This window comes from Schistocerca gregaria, chromosome X (genome assembly GCF_023897955.1).
Source record: "Schistocerca gregaria isolate iqSchGreg1 chromosome X, iqSchGreg1.2, whole genome shotgun sequence".
NCBI lineage: Eukaryota > Metazoa > Arthropoda > Insecta > Orthoptera > Acrididae > Schistocerca > Schistocerca gregaria.
This window is the reverse complement of record NC_064931.1, coordinates 555,868,599-555,889,204: the sequence shown is the minus strand read 5'-3', so window position 1 is coordinate 555,889,204 and position 20,606 is coordinate 555,868,599. Positions and strand designations below refer to the sequence as shown.

Genomic DNA, 20,606 nt, shown 5'->3' with positions numbered 1-20,606 from the left:
CCCATAGTAGACTTGAGGAAGGATTTAGAGCATCCGAAGTTGCATCACCAACCGCCCCCATTCATCAGCTTGTGTGAGGAGCACTACACCTTTCTGAAACTAAATTTGGTGCCACCAATGAAAAACAAGTCAAAGGGCTGTGAATTCTGAACTGGAGAACTTGGTAGTCCAACCTCAATGGACAAATTTGAAGTTTTGTTTAAGAAACAGGTCACACCTGGATACTGAAACAACGTCCTGGGAATCTGTAAGAAACTTATCAAGCAATTGTTCCAGTTCTCTGTCTATTTGAAACCAGTCTCCTTATGGTCAAACTGAGGAAATGGACCGTCCACAAGGTGAGAAAGTGCATCCACATATGAACAATGAGCAGGAAGGTGACAGGGAATGGAGTTTTGGAAACTGGCCAAATAGAGGGTCCATCACTGAAGGCAGATTTTCCTCAGAACAAAAAAGTAAGAAGAGTGTTTTTCGCTTGGTAATAAGACCAAATTTTGAACATAAAAAATATATGAAATTTATAAACACCAAATATTATGGGCATACCTTCTTTTTTTTTAACTATGGGTAATTTTCTTGATCTGGAGTAAGTGTCTTTGATTTAAATATGATTAGCCTTTCCATATCATCATCTAAATTATGAGAAAGAACAGCTTCAGTGCTGTGTGGGGATGCATCTGTTGCCAATACAAATGACAAGTGGAATTGGCAAGTCACAAGGCAGCATACTGTTCGGAGGGTTGATTTTAATTTCTGAAAAGCCACAGGGCACTCTTCTGAACACTGAAAGGGGGCTTTCTTTTTATGGTGATGATTTAGAGGGCAGGCTATGAAAGCTACCTGAGGAATAAATTGTGGTTAGTAACTTACTTGTTTTGGATCTGTTTGAGGGTCCTTTTGTGAGTTTGGGCATGGGCATATTCTGAATAGCATATTCTTTGGTGGTCTGAAGTCTCTCTTTGCTCAGGACATATTTTAACTGGCTCAAAGAAGGCACATAACGAAAAGTTGCATGTAAGGCTTTTCTGTGCAAGGGTTGCAAAAACGAGACATAAATTGTGCAAATGTTCTAGTGTCATGCAACCAGTGACCAGAATATTGTCAAAATAATTCAGACAGTATGGAATCTATGCAACAGTCTGTTCAAGAAACATGTTGAATATATTGGGGCTACTAGCCATGTTGGAAGGCAACTTGGTACACTGATACAGTATGAAAGATATATTAAAGACTAAAATCTTCCATGGTTCTTCATCAAGAGGCAACTGAAAATATGCCTCCACTAGATTGGTTTTAGAGAAGTGTTTTCATTCTAAAATTTTTGAAAAATGTTCACCTGGATGAAGCAAATGATAAGAATCAATGTCTGATTGAACATGAATGGTTTGCTGAAAGTCTCCATAAAACAAAAGAGAGACCCCGTATTCTAACAGTTAAGGCCACTGACAGTAGGAAATGAGGGATAAAATCTTTTCTTGTTCTTATATGTTGAGTTCAGACTTTGCCACCACCTTAATGGCCCACAAATTGGGACAAGCTTTGCTAAATCTTGAACTTGGTGTTGGCTTTAAGGCAATTTAATCCTGAAAATCAACTACCTTCACAAACCAAATGGCACTGTAAGTTGCAAGAAGGTGTATCAATGACTTCACAGGGTACTCACAAGCTGATGTAGTGCACTACATGATGTAACAAAAACCCAGATACAGAAGATGTGTCATGGCCAAAAATGTTTTCAACCAACAGACCCATCACAGTCAAAAATGAAAGCGTCCCTGGCATCTAATTATAAGTGACTGTCATTTGCACATGACCTAAAAGTGACACCTCATAGTGGCCGTATGCCTACAACTTTGACAGCACCTTGCTGAGTGAAAGACTGCTCACACTAAAGTGTATAGACTGGTAAATGACTGATAATGACGTGCCAGTAAAAAAGGATGTCTCTGAAATGCCTTGCACTTTTCCATTTAACAAAGTTTTTCTTGTTTCCAGTACATAATCACTACATGATATGTTATTAATTTGAATCAGCTTATGCCCAGTGCCTGGTGTGTGTGCTTAGGCATACTTCAGTGATGTGACATCTGTATAACCACTTATAAAACTCTTCTTAATAATGTTGTCATTCCCATCCGGGATGCAAGAAAGAACATTTTGAGCAACATGGAAATAAAGTGTATCACCATGAATGATGTGTGCTACTAATCCTCATCCTCAGAGAATGAGACCACTTGACCACCATGAAAGGAACTTGTTCACTACTATAGAGTCTATTATGGTAAACAGCTACACTCTATCACAATGGCTGTGTGAAGCATGTGGAATGTCAAAATTAGCTATAAGCTTTTGATATTTTATATGCACACAAATTCACATTGCTTCAGCCAGAGAATTGTCAGACTGTCTTATGGCTTGCATGTGGACATCCTTGTCCAAGGATAAGTGAGTCACTATGCTATATGTTAAACTCTCTTAATGTGGTTGACTAAACACACACACACACACTCACACACACACACACACACACACACACACACACACACACACAAACACAAACACACACATACAGAAATTTTGACTTCTTACTCAATCAGCAATTCAACATGCATAACTTGGCATCTAACTTGTGTTGCCATAAGAATTGCAGCATTGCCACTAGCACATGGATTTTGTTGGAATAACGGTAGGGTAATTATGAGAACATGTTAGACAACAGTAACACAGATAGACTAGACAAGAGGGCTAACTTTTGAACCAATTAATATAACTGTAGATTTGTAGACAGAAAAAAGACCAATTTAAAATTTGGATATTTAATATCACTTGTCAAAAAGTGCTGTGTAAGATGCTTTTCAAATACTTTCCAGTTTTCATGATCCTCATTGAATGGCCGAAATACCATGATGGGTGACAGCATGGAACTAGCTAAGCATGTAATTGATTCCTATTGCTGGGTTAGCTGTTCTGCTTGAGGCTGAGAAATTTTGCATACATTGTAATGCCTGGAGAATCAATTGCCAGTACTGTAATCAGCACTTTAGGGTCATCCTCTTTTGCTGAATAGAAATAAACTTCTGTTACAACACCTTAAAATTATCTATTAGCAAAAAAAAAAAAAAAAAAAAAAAAAAAAAAAAAAAAAAAAAAAAAAAGTTCTTGATAAAAATAATGTGAGTAATAGTTCCTGATAAAAACTGGTATGATGATTTCAAGCACTACTGCTTCATTATGCATGCATATGAGAATTACAATGTTAAGCAGAGTTCCACCCTAAGTCATGTGGTGGTGTAAACCACACACTCATCTGAAGAACTGTCCAATACAAGGCTATCTCAATCCAGGTAATCAGTAGTGGCAGTTGTAGTTCAATGGTAGAGGCAAACCAGATAGAAGTAACTGAGAGAGAATCAGCCATCAGATAGCCTTATATTGACTGTTACAGAATTTCACATGACAGGCCTGTAAAAAATTTGAATTCCCTGCCAAAGATTCCCTCACTGGCTATAGGCAGTGTTATGAATATTGATATGTTTGTATCTTCTATTTTCATGTCTGTGGAATTGTTAACATAGCATTAACTTTTTGTGATAAGTGCCATTCAATTTCTTATCTACACAGAATGTAGAGCACTAGTTACAGAATACGTTATAGACAATCATGTGTTTATAGATTAACTAATGATTGCAAAAATTGTGCGTATTATGGAGTTCATGTAGGTAATATTTGCCAGTATTAAGTAAACCCTAGGGTTATATTTTCTATAGTTCAGCTCTTAGTAGTAAGATAAAAGTGAGATGATTAGAGCATTACTGAAATTGTCATTTCTTCCTTGAGTGGCAGTAAGCTACTGTGTGATAGGTGTTATACTAATATGGATCCATTTGGCATTTGAATTGGGGTATATTGTTAATTCTGATAAAGAAACCACAGTACTAGTAGGTAAGATAAGAATTTGTTATATGCTATTGACGTGAATGAGGCAACAGCCTTGCCGCAGTGGATACACCGGTTCCCGTGAGATCACTGAAGTTAAGTGCTGTCGGGTGTGGCCAGCACTTGGATGGGTGAGCATCCAGCTGCCATGCTCTGTTGCCAGTTTTCGGTGTGCACTCAGCCTTGTGATGCCAATTGAGGAGCTACTCGACCGAATAGTAGTGGCTCCGGTCAAAGAAAACCATCATAACGACCGGGAGAGCGGTGTGCTGACCCCATGCCCCTCCTATCCGCATCCTCATCTGAGGATGACACGGCAGTCGGATGGTCCTGCTGGGCCACTTGTGGCCTGAAGATGGAGTGCTATTGATGTGAATGAGTATACAGTCAGTAACAGAATTCATTAGACTCTTCATCTTAATATTATCCTGCCTCTGATATACCATTACATGCAAGGAAATGAAGTGCTACCAACATATTGTGTACAACCATGAAGTCAAAAAACTATCTGAATATTGTCAGGTTGTTTGGGATCATGTGAGAGACTATATCGCTGTTGATTAATTTATCTCTTGTGCTTATCTGTTGTGTTCACAAGCTAATGAAAAAACACTCTTTAGTATGTACTGTAGTAATACAAATGATTTAAAACTTATCATAACAGTGCTATGAAAAAAGTAATTTCTAATACAACAAACTACTCTAAACTGTCAAGAATTAACAGCATAATATCCACTTTTATCCTCAAAATGGTCTGTGTTTATGTTCATTCCACAATCATATTGAAGTAGCATTACAGAAAGGACTACCACAAAAGTCTGAAAATGTAGTAGCAGGGACAGTATGAGTAGGATGATGTGGTCCAGTTAACAAATTATTCAGTGCATCAATTAAGTCAGTAAAACTGACACAAGCAGAAAAAGCAGGCATTAACAAGTGTGCAACTTTTCAAAATTTTCCCCATTAGAAGTACAGGTTACAGAATCAGGGTAGTGACAAAACTCATGGGGGAGAAGCTGCCTTAAGATTTCTTTACTGCTTGTTGATCTGGCTGCTAGTGGCTCTTTCACAGAAGAGGTAAAACCCTTGTCTCCAGTGAGATTAGAACTGAAAATTAACATGGGCTTTCCCTTAAAGAGCCAACACTTTACCACAAAACTAGCCTACAACTGTTGCCAAAATTACTCCCTTGTCATCCCAATGATGGCTGAGTTGGAGAATTAACAATATTTATGGCAGAGTAAGCTGCAGTTTCTGGTTGAAGAAGCTACCTGGACTCAAAAATATAAATTTGTTACCTTCATGTCATCCTTTAAGTGAGAATCATTCAGAATGTTTAATCTAAATGACAAGAAAATATTTAGTGAATTTACCAGGCTAAACATGAACCACTGCATGAAGAAAATCACATCAGATAGTTGCCAAATGAATTCTACAATTTTGCCAATTCTCCATTAGACTAGTGACAGACAGGTTATGTTTGCTCAGTTGATATGCAGAGAGCTGCCATGTAGACTGGGAGCAAAATTACATAGTATAGGTCCATGAGTTTTGTTCACATTCCTGTAACAATGATTTGGAACAAAACTATGGTTATGAATAATATCCATTTGCGCTGACTGCAACTGTAATGTTATAAATAAAGAGCAAGGTAAATTATTCAGGCTACTCTCTTCTTCAGGAGCTGTCGTATCTATTTTTGTTTTTTTGTCTTAAGTGAACTGCAAACTAAAGAATGCATTCAACAGAAGCTATTAGCTTACTGAGCATCATCAGGCACTATTAACTTTATGGGTAAATAACATTTATTTTAATATTATATTCTTTAAAAAAGTCTTCCTTCATTTTCACCATCTCTGACACATAATAACACAAACGAGAAGACAACATAACACTGATTACAAAATACAAACATCCACAAAGAAAGTTCATAAGCTGTGAATAACTTATAGTTTCAGATTGCAAATGCAAACCATGCAAGGAAATCTTATGCAAAGACCAAAAATATATGACTCAGAAGCCACAAAGAAAATTAAACAAGTCAATGGTTGCAGTCCAAGTTCTATTTCAACTTCTTATAACATGAAAGGAGAAGAAATTGGGATTAGAATGCGAAACAAAGGACAAGTAGTGTTGACAGTAATGTATAAAATATATCATTCTTAAGCAAAACTGTGATACATTCTATAAAAATCAAACAGACAAAAACTGTCATCTACTTGTTACAATTACATGGTGATGTTTTGTCAATAAAAGTGAAAAACACATGATGAATGAGCTTGTCATTTCCCAGACAGCTTAAGACAGGGAGGAGCTAAAGTAACAAGATGAGGTTACCCTAGGTGAGCTTGGAGCAGAATTTCAATGTAGTACTCACAGTTGGCACCTTTTGCTCATAGTTTATTTCCCAGTACTTTCACACTTATGACACCTCTATGCTATCACATCATTCATATGTCAACTAACAAATTGTGTTAAGGCAAACTGTAATGTTAAATATTATGGTACCTGTGGCTGAACCTAACTCAGTGGACAACAATAATTGTAATTTCATTTTATTGTGGAGACTATTGAAAAGACTGAATAACACTGGCCTCGGCAGCTAGAGACTGTTGTCATGGGTGTGTGTGAAATGAATTTGTGTGTGTGTGTGTGTATGTGTGTGTGTGCATGTGTGTGTGTGTGTTGCCTGTTTGGCCAAAAGCTTTATTTGACAGTCTTTTTGTTGTGCCTCTCTGTGACTCAGCAGCTCCCCTATACAGTTAGTAGCAACAATCATTTTCATAATATTGTCATTATTCCAGCCTGGATTTTCCATTGTTTAACAATTCTGTCCACAACACATCAACTTGTCTTCTGATGCAATTGCTCATTGACTCTTACTTAACTATCTTAACTATAAACTGAGGGTCAGATAAGCAGGGCAAAACTCTGTACATCACCATGGAATATCTTGAAAAAGTTGAACACTGGTAAGGGAACGAGGTTGATAAAATAAATTAAGCATTTCAGGAGAAGACCAGAATCAAAGCTTCAGTAAGCACTTCCATTTTGAAATTGCCCCTACACAGCATACATTTCATTGAACATCTCTTCAAAGTGTTTTAGACACTTACTTTGATGACATGAAGTCATAGTGGGCAGTGCCCACCACCTGATAGTATTGTCATTGCACTCCCACTGTGATGAAGCATGTGACCTCAGTAAGTGACACAATTATTCCACTATCCAAAAAATCTGTGGCCAGTCACAGATCAATGCCCTTAATCTTGGTGCTAATGAAATGGTTTAGATAAGGCTCATCAGTAACATTTTGAGCTGCAAGATGAAGATAAACAAGTCATCAGTTCTATACCACCATCCTCTCTCTAGCAGTCAGATTAATTCCACATATTTTTCAAATTGATGCAACTGAACCGGAAACTTGCATTACTTCTAGTCTCCACATGAAACCCAACTAGCACCCTGCAGTATCATCAGAAAGTGTGGCTAAAAAGGGAAACCAACCAGAGATCACACAGTCAAAACATCACGTGGTGAAAGAAGGGTGAAATTAAAGTAACATCTATTTTGGCGCCAACACTCAACAATTTGTAAGAAAACGGAAGAAAACCAGTGCATTTCCCAGCATGATATATATCATAAAAACAGTCAAAGCATATAAATTCAGAGGATGCCGCAGTCACATTTTTTAGTGGAAATATCATTAGGAAAAGCAATATCATTAACATGCTAAATACCTCACACTCTGGCAATAATTTTGTATCAGAGCAAATATATCAAAGCATTTTCTCAAAATACAGAGCCAGCAACTGGTTGCAGATCCAGCAGAGTATTTTATTAATTACATCACTTCTACCTGTGATTACCATTTACTGTGCAATGAGAATAGGGCACTTCTGTCATGTGTGACTGTAATTCTTTGCCTGTTGTACTGATAAAAATATATGTAATAGGACAATATCCCAGTTTTATTGGCAACCAGGCCATTGTATAAGTAGGAATGGTTTTGCTCATCCCATGAGTCAATAACTTACAGAAGTGGCTCTCTTTTTACATAGGATCACAAACTTTTATCAAAAAACTGATAATAGATTTGTTTGTTTCATTTGGCTGACAACTATTCCTTTAACTTTGTCACCTCAGAATGATAATGTTCTCTTACTAGTAAAGTGATGCATTCTGTTTGATCCATACATATAAAAGCAAAGCAGGACTGAATTCAGGAAGTGTAGTGGACATTTGAATTGGAAACAGTTGAGCTGTTCCCAACAATTCATTAAACAATCACCTATATTTCATCATGTGTGTGAGTATTAATGAGAGGAAACCTGCAAAATAAACAGTGATGTGAGGCCATATATTTCTGATTTGTTAGCTACCTGTCATTTACTTCTTTATGCATGCTTTCTTGAAGCATATAGTTATTACAGTATAACTAGACCAAGGAAAATTCTGAAATGGTTTCTTACTAACCCCTGGTGAAGGTCTGTCTGTACTATCTTCAGCATGTATGGGATCTTCCTCTCCCTTCCTTTTGACACTGACAAGAGAAGTGAATATGAATTTATAATCAAAGAAAATTTCTCTTTTTATATGGGTTTCTTGTTCATAAATATATAACTAAAAGATTTCATTAAACACTAGTTAATTTCCTCATACATAATATTGTGAAGTTGTTCTGTAGATATCTCTCTTAACTAGTTACTTCGTCAGAGTCATTTTATAATTTTTTTTTTTAATTTCAGAATGTATTAGTTTGTATTTTTTAACAATTGAATTAAATGATTTAAGGAACCTTTTTTGGAATATTTGAAAAAAAAGGACACTGATGCCAGTACAATATTAGCAACATAGTCACTGGGATATGTGGAGAACAGTTTGACTATCTGAAATGAAAAGAATTTAGACTCCACAGGTTCACCAATCACTTAAATGATACGCCAAAATAATATACAGTTCACCAAACATTGAAGTACTTCAGCTTTTGAAATATGTAAAACAAGACATTTTAAAACAATCTTCTGCTATTGTCAATCAGTTTGACCAAGATGGAGAAATTGCCAGTGTCTGAAACAAGTAAACAAATATATACTGTGTGATTTGCATTACTTAAAAGAGTATCAATAAATATCATCTGAACAACAATATTACGAAAAGGATAGATTGCTACTCATCATAAAGATGACGCATTGAGTTGCAGACAGGCACAACAAAAAGTCTGTTGACTTTATGGTGAGTAGCAATCTATCATTTCCCTGATATTGTTGATGTTCTAACCTGGAGTTATCATTGTTAGATATCTTGTTAAATTATGTAAGATAACACTATTGTGGTTTAATGGTTGATACCACTAGTTGTTAGGAAAAGGATAGAATCCTACTCACCATAAAGATGACCCATTGAATTGCAGACAGGCACAACAAAAACACTGTTATCATTATGGTGAATAGCAATCTATTCTTTTCCTGATGTTATTGATGTTGTGATATACACAAAAGAACAGTGTTATGGCTTAATTTGGATACCACAATTACTGGTGATTGCCTCTGATTGTTGTCTAACATCTTGAAAAATAAGCAGTCACATTATAATAAAAGCCAATAGAGTGACACAAATCTGCAAAACTATACTAACTATACTAGGCTTGGTGCCATATGACATCTGTGACAAATATTTCTGAAGTTTTGATCATCACCTCACAAAACATCAAGCTGTGACTTAGGAACTTGCTAATGGTGTCAGTCCTCCTCTACATAATCACCCTTCATTGTGACAAATTCCTTCCAATGATGGATAATTTCACTGAGGCCTTGGTTTTAGAAGTCTGCATTTTGGATTTTCTAGGGACATTCCTCCTTGAAAATCACCTTTTCATCATTCTGAAAATGCCTGCCACGTAATTTTTTCATCACAAGCAGAAAAAAGAAGAAGTCACTGGGTCCCATTTCAGGAGAAGACAAGAAGTGTGCCAAAATGTGATTGCACAGAGAAGTAGCTTGTTTGACTGTGCTCTCTGCAGAATAAGCTGTGGTGTTGCACAGCAAAAACACCCCTTTGGCTGTGTCGTCTTGACAATGCCCCATAATCTTAACAGGATATTTTGGTAATGTACTTCTGTTACAGCTTTCCCCTAAGAAGCATAATCTATTAGCACTACACCAAGGTAGACACAAAAAATGCTCATCACAGTTCACTATGATTGTTAGGGTCTTTGCCTTTTACAGCTGTGGTGAATCCACATGTTTCCACTGATTAACTTGCTCCTTTGTCTTGGGGTCATATTGGTACTCTCAGCCCTCATCGATGGTGCTCAAGCAACTGAGGAATTCATCTGGATTGACCTGACACAGATGCAACATTTCTGCTGCTGTCTTAGCTTGGAAGGTTTTTTGACTCGGTATGAGCAGTTGCAGAATCTGGAGAGTGGTAATCTGTTGGAAACTTAACATGGGCCTACATTTTTTATTATCTTTTCTAACAGAGAGATAATCTGTCAGTTTGTTGGTCATCACTTGGAATTGTTTGATCACAAAGGAATCATATGTATCACCTCACCACTGTCTAATATGTTGGCGCATTGTTGTGTTACATATCCACCAACACAGCATGGAGTGTTGCAGCACTATTCTCCTTCAAAGCAGAAAATCAATTACCGCATAGTACAACATTTTAGAAATGTACTGTGTGATTTTGTTTTCATTCCTCTTGCAACATACGGGGGTGAGTCAAATGAAAACCTTAAATTTGTAATAACAAATCGAAATTTTGCTCCATTATCCTGTAAGCTGGTAAGCATGCTACAAGCGGTGTGCAGAATGGACTGTAGGTGGCAGAATAGTGCAGATGCACACATACCATCACCATATCAGTATAAAAATGGCCGCCCCACTTGCGACTTGCACTAGGGAAGAACAGCATTCTGTTATTCAGTTTTTTCGTAGTGAAGGTGTGAAACCTATTGAAATTCATCGACAAATGAAGGTTCAGTACGCTGATGCATGTTTGTCACAGCAGCAAGTCTACAAATGGAGTAGGAAGTTCATAAATGGTGTGACTTCAGTGGAAGATCCTCCTTGTCCAGGTCACACACAACGAGTTGTGACATTGCAGCAGTTGAAGCCATAGTGAAGGAAAACCACCGAGTGACACTGAATGACATTGCAGCATGTATACAGATTAGTCATGGGTCAGCACACTACATTGTGCATGATGTGCTCCAGTTTCACAAAGTGTCTGAAAGATGGGTACCATGGCAGCTGACACCTAAAATGAGAGAACAAAATTCTTGATGCTTGTGAAGAACTTCTTCGGCACTTTGAACGAGAAAGTGATGGCTTCCTTGCAAGAATTGTTACTGGGGACGAAACTTGGGTTCACTTCCACCAACCGGTAATGAAGAGAGCAAGCAAGGAATGATGCCATTCCTCATCACCAAGTGATTTCCATATGTTTGGACTACTCAAAGAGGCAATGGGAGGAAAGAAGTACCGTTCTAATGAAGACGTATGCCACACGGTGCATGAGTGGTTGTGCAGACTACCAAAAGAATTTTTTTCTAAAGGAATTTATACAATTTGTAAGCACTGGAGGACTTGCATTGAGTGTGGGGGAGATTATGTTGAAAAGTGATACAGCTTTGTACCACTTCTGCACAATAAATAATATTTTTAAAAATATTTAAGGTTTTCATTTGACTCACCCTCTTAGTACAGTATTGTGGTGCAGGGTTCCAGTGTGTACCAGAACCTTAAATGTGTACCAGCAAACCAATAACAAAAATAATTATGAAACTTTATTTTTTGAGTTGATAATTAATACCTTATAACTACTCCTTGTTATGAAATTTTTAATATTTGAATATCATTAGTATTATAAAGCCATTAATTGATAGAAACGCTTGCAAATTTAATGCATTAAAATGGCTTTGGTATAATATGTATTCAAAGCAAACAGCTGTATCAGCTGTAAACAGACATGTGTCCTTTGGACAGTAGATGTTTATATTGATCTCTTCTTTATCAAGAGAGAACACACAATTACACCCTATCACATAACAGAGGAGAGGGAATACTTTCTGTAACAGGGTTTCTGCTGTGCACCTGTACATCAGTGATTGATGTAAATGAGACTAACACTTTTTTGAAGTACTCAAGGCATTGTATAATCCTCCACAATCGATAAAAGTTGTGAAAAATTAACTACGCTATAACTGTCAACAGGGTGCATAGGGTTAGTTAACTGTCTACGTAGAAAGGGAGGTATTTTCATTTGGTCTGACTGTAACTACTAAATTTAGAAATATTCTTCCATAAAATATCTGTTCTACATTGTAATTTTCAGTGCACAAATTTTGCAACCAGGCCCATCCTAGCAGACAGTTCCAGAAATGAAAGTAAGAACAGATTGGACTGATCCTTTCACACTTGCAGCACAGCCTCTCTGTCTAGTAACCAGCTTAAGTTTTGAACTCACTACTTGTTATTGGAAGAGCAGCACTTTTTATCAGTTAATAAGCAGATTATAGGAAACACATGATGTTTAATGGTTTTGAATGCTCACTAAAATATCATGCATTTAATTACATTTAGGGCTCTGGAAGTTCATGTTTATAATTGCACAGTACATCACATGGAATTTATTACCCCTTGAAGGAAATTCCCAGTTCTCCCAAAAACATTCAAAATTTCCATAGTAGTAATCTATGACTGATCATAAATGTTTACAGGTTTATCCATTTCTTCATAAAATAACTATTGTGTAATCTTCAAAAAAGATTAGAACTTTGGGCTTCAGGACTTCACAACACAAGAGCTGACCATGGAGTGCTCAAGACTTATGTGCATAGATCCTCTCCCAGTACAAAACATGCAAAAAGCTCTTCTCTGATTTGCTAAATAACACAATAGCCAATCAGCTTCATATTTCAATACATGTAACCTGGTACACTTCTTATTTTGACCAATTTCTGTTCTGAAATCAGTTTTCACAAAAATACACTCCTGGAAATTGAAATAAGAACACCGTGAATTCATTATCCCAGGAAGGGGAAACTTTATTGACACATTCCTGGGGTCAGATACATCACATGATCACACTGACAGAACCACAGGCACATAGACACAGGCAACAGAGCATGCACAATGTCGGCACTAGTACAGTGTATATCCACCTTTCGCAGCAATGCAGGCTGCTATTCTCCCATGGAGACGATCGTAGAGATGCTGGATATAGTCCTGTGGAACGGCTTGCCATGCCATTTCCACGTGGCGCCTCAGTTGGACCAGTGTTCGTGCTGGACGTGCAGACCGCGTGAGACGACACTTCATCCAGTCCCAAACATGCTCAATGGGGGACAGATCCGGAGATCTTGCTGGCCAGGGTAGTTGACTTACACCTTCTAGAGCACGTTGGGTGGCACGGGATACATGCGGACGTGCATTGTCCTGTTGGAACAGCAAGTTCCCTTGAAGGTCTAGGAATGGTAGAACGATGGGTTCGATGACGGTTTGGATGTACCGTGCACTATTCAGTGTCCCCTCGACAATCACCAGAGGTGTACGGCCAGTGTAGGAGATCGCTCCCCACACCATGATGACGGTGTTGGCCCTGTGTGCCTCGGTCGTATGCAGTCCTGATTGTGGCGCTCACCTGCACGGCGCCAAACACGCATACGACCATCATTGGCACCAAGGCAGAAGCGACTCTCATCGCTGAAGACGACACGTCTCCATTCGTCCCTCCATTCACGCCTGTCGCGACACCACTGGAGGCGGGCTGCTGATGTTGGGGCGTGAGCGGAAGACGGCCTAACGGTGTTCGGGACCGTAGCCCAGCTTCATGGAGACGGTTGCGAATGGTCCTTGCCAATACCCCAGGAGCAACAGTGTCCCTAATTTGCTGGGAAGTGGCGGTGCGGTCCCCTACGGCACTGCGTAGGATCCTATGGTCTTGGCGTGCATCCGTGCGTCGCTGCGGTCCGGTCCCAGGTCGACGGGCACGTGCACCTTCCGCCGACCACTGGCGACAACATCGATGTACTGTGGAGACCTCACACCCCACGTGTTGAGCAATTCAGCGGTATGTCCACCCAGCCTCCCGCATGCCCACTATATGCCCTCGCTCAAAGTCCGTCAACTGCACATACGGTTCACGTCCACGCTGTTGCGGCATGCTACCAGTGTTAAAGACTGCGATGGAGCTCCGTATGCCACGGCAAACTGGCTGACACTGATGGCGGCGGTGCACAAATGCTGCGCAGGTAGCGCCATTCGACGGTCAACACCGCGGTTCCTGGTGTGTCCGCTGTGTCGTGCGTGTGATCATTGCTTGTACAGCCCTCTCGCAGTGTCCGGAGCAAGTATGGTGGGTCTGACACACCGGTGTCAATGTGTTCTTTTTTCCATTTCCAGGAGTGTACAAATTAATACATACCAAAGAACAAATAAATTTAGCTGCATCTTTACTCACCCAAAGTATCAAAGTAGATATATCTACAGAGTACTCAAAACTACCTACTTTACAATTATCTTCAATTCTCCATTGTATGTGACTCACCTCAATGTTGCATTGTCTGACCCCCGTGCTCACAAACAATTATTGACAATTTCATAATTCATGTCTCACATACATGTGGTACCAATCTTCTCATTTAGTTAGACAATACAACAAATGAAAATAGTGTCATTCAACAGATAAAATAATATAGCTTAAGGAAACTGGAAAATTATGTATAATTAAAATTCTTAGTTAAAACTCTGTTTACTCAGTTATCTAATGATCAAGTATTTAGCTACAGTTCTTCACTTACTTTTACACAAAATACATTTCCATTTCAGGAAACTTTTTATCATGGTAAGTCATAAATAGTGGGTTTTGCGTAATTTTGTTTTTAACAGTTGCTTTAGATATTAAACTGAATATTGTTAACTATTATCATTACAATATGCTATACAAAGCTTCATGACAACTTAGTTACTGTAAATATTTTTATAATTCATAGTGATGTACAAACACTTCATTTCTAACAAGCACACATATGCAACTTCTGTAGTTGAGACAGTCAATTCATGTGTAACGTAATCTTACTCTCAGTGTGAAAGAGCAATGTCTTGGCCATGAGTCATTGTGTGTGGCAAGAAAGCTTCTGGCAGATTCCTTTCCAGCAATGTATATTGCTACAACTGAAGTGGGATTGAGATATTGCTCATATATTCTACATATACATAGATACTCTGCAAGCCACCATATGGTGCATGGTGGAGACTACCTTGTACCACTACTACTTATTTCCTTTCCTGTTTCCACTCAAAAAGAGAACGAGGGAAAAATGACTGTCTACATACACCCATGTGAGTCCTAATTTCTCGTATCACATCTTCATGGTCCTTATGTATGTTGGCAGTAGTAGAATCATTCAGCAGTCAGCTTCCAATACCGGGCCTCTAAATGTTTTCGGAAGGAGAAGGGATTGAATCTGCTCCTGGCTATTCATATTAACCAAATGCTAGACTGGTCTTTTCTGCACCACTCTTGTCTTGTGTAGTTTGTGCTCCATAATTAATGACCACATCATTAATGTGAAATGAAACTTTAATCCACATTTCTTTTCATTTATTCTAGCCACAATAGGAAAGTTGTACTGCAGTCCATTGCAAATGAAACAATGCAGACTTTCTGAAATAGTGCAAAAATGTTTTTTTTTTGTTTTTATGTATGTAGTAGAGAAGAACATTGAGAGATGGAGCTGGATGTTGCCAATGAATTGTAGGCTTGTGACCAATATCTTACCATTAACTGAAATTAAGTAACTACAGCAATTCTCTGGTGGTTTTCTGTTTGTGATAAGAACATATTATTCAATGCACAAAAGTATTTTAGGATGGAGTATTACAGATTATATAAACCTTTTAAATGGATCAGTATTTCACCTGCACTTAAGGAGAAACATCTGTAGAATGGATTACATTGCTTCTCTATCTATTTTTGGAAGAGAAATAATTAATTCAAGACTTAACATAACTTACATCTTTGTTACAGTTCAGATTTAAGATCTCTTCTATAAAGTTCATGGTTACATTAATATCATCAAATCATGTAGAATATAACTTGGATTGTCAATTATTGTTTAACTTTTTCTAGTAATGCAGATTTTATGTACATGTAATACATTCTGTTACCAGTTAATATATAATTTTAAAAACTCTTACCTATATTTTCCTCTGTTGCTGTGTATTTATCAGATGTAGAAAAGTTCTGTAATTAAGTGTAGTAGATCACATAATACCTCTGTGAAAACCATATACTCATGACCATGGCCCATTTCTAGGCCTGTCTGTGTATTCCAGTGGTAGAGTACTCGGAAATATTTAAAAAGGTATGGAATTATTTTATAGAAATTCCTTATTTTTATTCATAATTTATTGCATTGGCTGTTTAGAATTGATATTGTGTGCTACACTGTTTTCAAAACAAAATACAAAGAAATAAATACATAGCATATAAAACAGTAGTGCCACTATGTAAAATTTCAACACCCTAAACTGTGAATTATCATCATCAAAGAAATCATAGTTTCAATTTGCTTCTCTTGAATAATTACAGGTTTTTTCTCTCTTCTCATGCCCGCAGTAGAGCCACAGAATTCTCTACTAATAAATTACTGAATCACTGAACAAAAGAAACACAATGTCTTTCAGCTGGAATACAATAGAGTTTCATTACATATCCACATTTTTGTGGCTTGTATCTGAAAATTTGATCAGTTTCATGAATCTAAAATCTAAATGAAGAGAATAATTAGCAATTTTTCTTATTGTTAAGCATACAATATAAATAAAATACCATGTGTTGCTACTGCTAAGTAATTGGAAACCGGCACTTTCTATATGAAAGAGTTTGTTAGAAGTGTGGGAAGCTAAAATTTGTACATTAAAAAAGTTGTTCCTGTATCAAAATATGCACTATCTAATCAAAGGTATCCAGATACATGTACATAATAACTGACCACTGGTTGACATAATAGGAAGACCACCAATATAAAAGGAGGCAGAGAGAATTGTGTTGTCAGTAGAGAAGTAGTAACAGTAGATTGGGTCAATCAAGAGAGCTCAGTGGTTTCGAATGTGGTCTAGTCATTGGATGTTAACTAAGTAACAGAGCCATCAGGGACATTTCAAGCTTTCTAAAGCTCCTCTAAAGTGACATATTTCTATAGTCAGTGTTAATCAATGCTTAACACAGTGTAAAGAGTAATTCCACTGGACTGTGGATGACTAGAAATGAGTGATCACACTATTCCCTGTGGCAATCTGATGGAAGGGTTTAGGTTTGGTTAATGCCTGGAGAATGTTACCTGCCATCATGTGTAGTGCCAACAATGAAGCATGGAGGAGGTGGTGTCATAGTATCGTTTTTTTTTTTTTATTTCATGTTTAGGCTGTGGTGATTTTATAACACTTAAGAAAATGCTGGATGCAGATGGGTAGGGACATATTTTACAGCTTTATCAACTTGTACAGTAGAGGTGAAGTTTGGAGAAAATTATTGTTTGTATCTGCATAAAATCCATCTATTCATAAAGCAGTATGGTAATGCAGTGAGGTAATGGCCTGTGGGCAATGACATTTCTAAAGTGAACTGGTCTGCTCAGAGTCCCAACTTAAACTCAGTGGAATACCTTTTGGATGAGTTAGAATGTCATCTTCACCCCAGACCCCAGGCCCCAATGTTACTATCTTCTCTGGTTTCAAAGAATGGGCAACCGTTCCTCCACAGACATTCATATATCTCATTGAAAGTATCCCCAGAATAGTTAAAGCCATGATAAAGTCATAGGGTGGACACACTCTGTATTTATGTCCACTAATATATGTCTGGGTACTTTTGATCAGATTATTCAGTTAAGCACGAGGTCCATGACAAGTTTGTGAGTCATTGTGTATGTGTAAAGAAGGTATGTGCACATGATCACATGACTCCTTGACTTTCAAGAGAATGTTGGCTAAATGCTGAAAAATCTTCAGTGGCAGAAATTGAATAAACAGACAACTAATTTCTACAAAAAATTTCATTTGAAAAGTCCTGCAACTTGTTTTCAGGGTGTAATATGTGTATATGCTCAGAGCCATGAATTTATCTTCCTAGAAACTAAATAAAAGGACAACTAACTTCTCACAAAAACTTCATTTGAAAAGTCTTCAAACTTTTTATTATTGTGTAATATGTGTTTATTCTTGGAATCATGAATTTATCTTCATAAGAGTTTGCACACATGCATACAAGCAGTCTTTTTTCTCACAAATATCTTTAAACAGTAAGTCATGCAAAGAATCCTAAAATCTCATATAATAAAAAGTATCCTTCATTGCACATTTTAGAGTCATTTATTGAATGTGGTTGTTGCTGTACACATTCCAAAACACAGTAGATGTAATATCTGTGTTGATCAGCTCTTCATATGGTAACTTGTATGCTAAATTTGCATCCATGTGTGGATTACTGATTTGTTTGCACTATCAGTATAACTCGCTGTGTGAGAGCAGCCTTGAACAAGTTGTCCTTTTTCATATTTTCATATGATTTGCATTTCACATAATCTAAAGTCATTTATTCCACTGAGTGATTATATGTAACTCTTAAGTGTGTCAGGATGTCACAGTTCTGATCACAATTCAGTTTCTGCTTAAAGATTGTATTGACAATAGATGAATAGTAACATCCATATATAACAACTTTATGAATGTGTTCTAATGCTGAGTCTGCATAAAATGCACAACACTGCATATTTTAATCACTGATTTCTTTTGTGGTTAAAAATTGTTTGTGCTGTTTTGTGGCCGCATAGTATGGTACTACACACTGTGTGACTAGGCATGAGAAATGAATTTGAGTACATGATGCTATTATAGAGGTGTAGTTTCCTGAGAACAAGTATTTCTTTACTAATTTTACACATCATTATGACCATGTGTTTATCTTAAGACAGTTTGAAATCAATTTTCATCCTAAGGAAGTCAATAGCACACAAGTACTATTCCATTAAGGTATTATAGATCCATGCAGTACAAAGCATCAGGTACACTTTTATCCAGTGATTGTTGCAGAGGGAGCTTGGGAATCATAAAATTTTATCTTTATCATTGGTTCACTTAGCTTCATATATTTAGCATCTTTACCATTTCCAAAGTTATTCAAACATAAAGATTTTCAAAAAACAACTTACTGCATTTGGATTGCCCCATTGCACTATGGTATATGACATGTTATTAAGAAAAAGAATAACCTTTAGAATTCTATAATGTAAATATTATTTCATAATTTCAAAAAAGATTTCTATAAATCATTAAAAGTTATTTTGTTTACTAGTGTTCTGAATGATAACATTCTGCTGCACTGGCTATCATTGATGAGATTAAAGTATTTTTTAATTTCTTTTACTTATCACTACTTTGTGGTGTTAACTATGTAGCCATTTCATGCAATGCCCCAAACTCTATACACACTGACATACTTACAATGCAAGTTATAAAATAACTATCCATTGTTTACTTGAAAGAATAAATCTGTCAAATTTACATACTAGAGTTACAGATGAATTCTTTGTCATATAATATAATGGTAAAAATACTGTAACGCTGGCCTAGTGTGCAATAAAATTATGCACAAGACATGTGGAATCACAGATGGTGGATATGGAACACGCTGTAAGGGAGGAAATCGTGTAATAAAATATTTTCCCACATGACCAGACTTAATAGTTACAGACATGTCACCAAGTATTTCCTAACCAGCTGTAACACAGCATACCACTTAGAAGTGTAACAATGTACAGTGACATACAGTGGCCAAATGGTCATAGATGAAACTGAGCGGCAAGATATTCTGTGAAAGTGATATAATGCAATGTGTGACTGGCAGAAAAGGAAGGAGGGGAGAACTTTGAAATAGCTGACAGCTTCATAATTACAAGTTATTACTACAATAATTAAATGTGAGAACATTTTGTGACAGTTTTGTTTTGTACAGTACACTATAGCAAAAGACGAGGTATGTCCATACAGAGCTTCCCATCTTCCCCCTAAGGAGCACCAGCAATGAAGGAAAATCCAGATAAAATGGTAAACAATAATAACTAAATGTAACAACATTTTCTCAGTGCTTTTTGCTTTACTCATTATGGTATATGGACAAATCTATATGCAGTCTCCTACCTTCTTTCTTCAGAACAGCAGCCAATGAAAGAACTTCTGAAGAAAAGATAAACTATTGGAAAGTGATGCCCTTAATTGAAGCAGGGACCTTATTATATGTACCTAATCATAGACTTAAAAATCAACAGCAAATTATTGTTAAAAACCAGTGTATGATAAACTGTAATACAGTCTACCCACACAGTCTTCTTTCTTCCTCCTGAACCCTCTATCAGATGTGTTGTTCTTCTTAACAGGCTCGAGTCCTGTGTGTCAAATTGATCACATGGCTTATACATTTGTCCTTTTATTAAACTTCATTGACTAAACACTTTATTAATGGTAAATATCTTTACTGAAAGACAAAAATTATATAAGTGCATAACAACAATAGAAATGTTAATCATTCATTTGTTTGATCATGACTCTTGGACTATGATACAAATGAGTTTTCCCATTTCCAGAGTAAAAAGTTTCTAT

General features: G+C 37.1%; 1 protein-coding gene across 5 annotated transcripts in view; it reads left to right on the top strand.

Moving 5' to 3' along the window:
* Positions 1 to 20,606, top strand: part of LOC126298590 (cAMP-regulated phosphoprotein 21) — a 1,220,135-nt gene that overhangs the window by 1,068,260 nt on the left and 131,269 nt on the right. The window contains exon 18 of one of the 5 annotated variants that reach the window (XM_049989961.1): positions 16,265 to 16,312. The exons of the other annotated variants lie outside the window; for them this stretch is intronic. Within the exon in view, the coding sequence (XP_049845918.1) occupies positions 16,265 to 16,312 (48 nt within the window). The remainder of the gene's footprint in view (positions 1 to 16,264; positions 16,313 to 20,606) is intronic. 5 annotated transcript variants of the gene reach the window in all.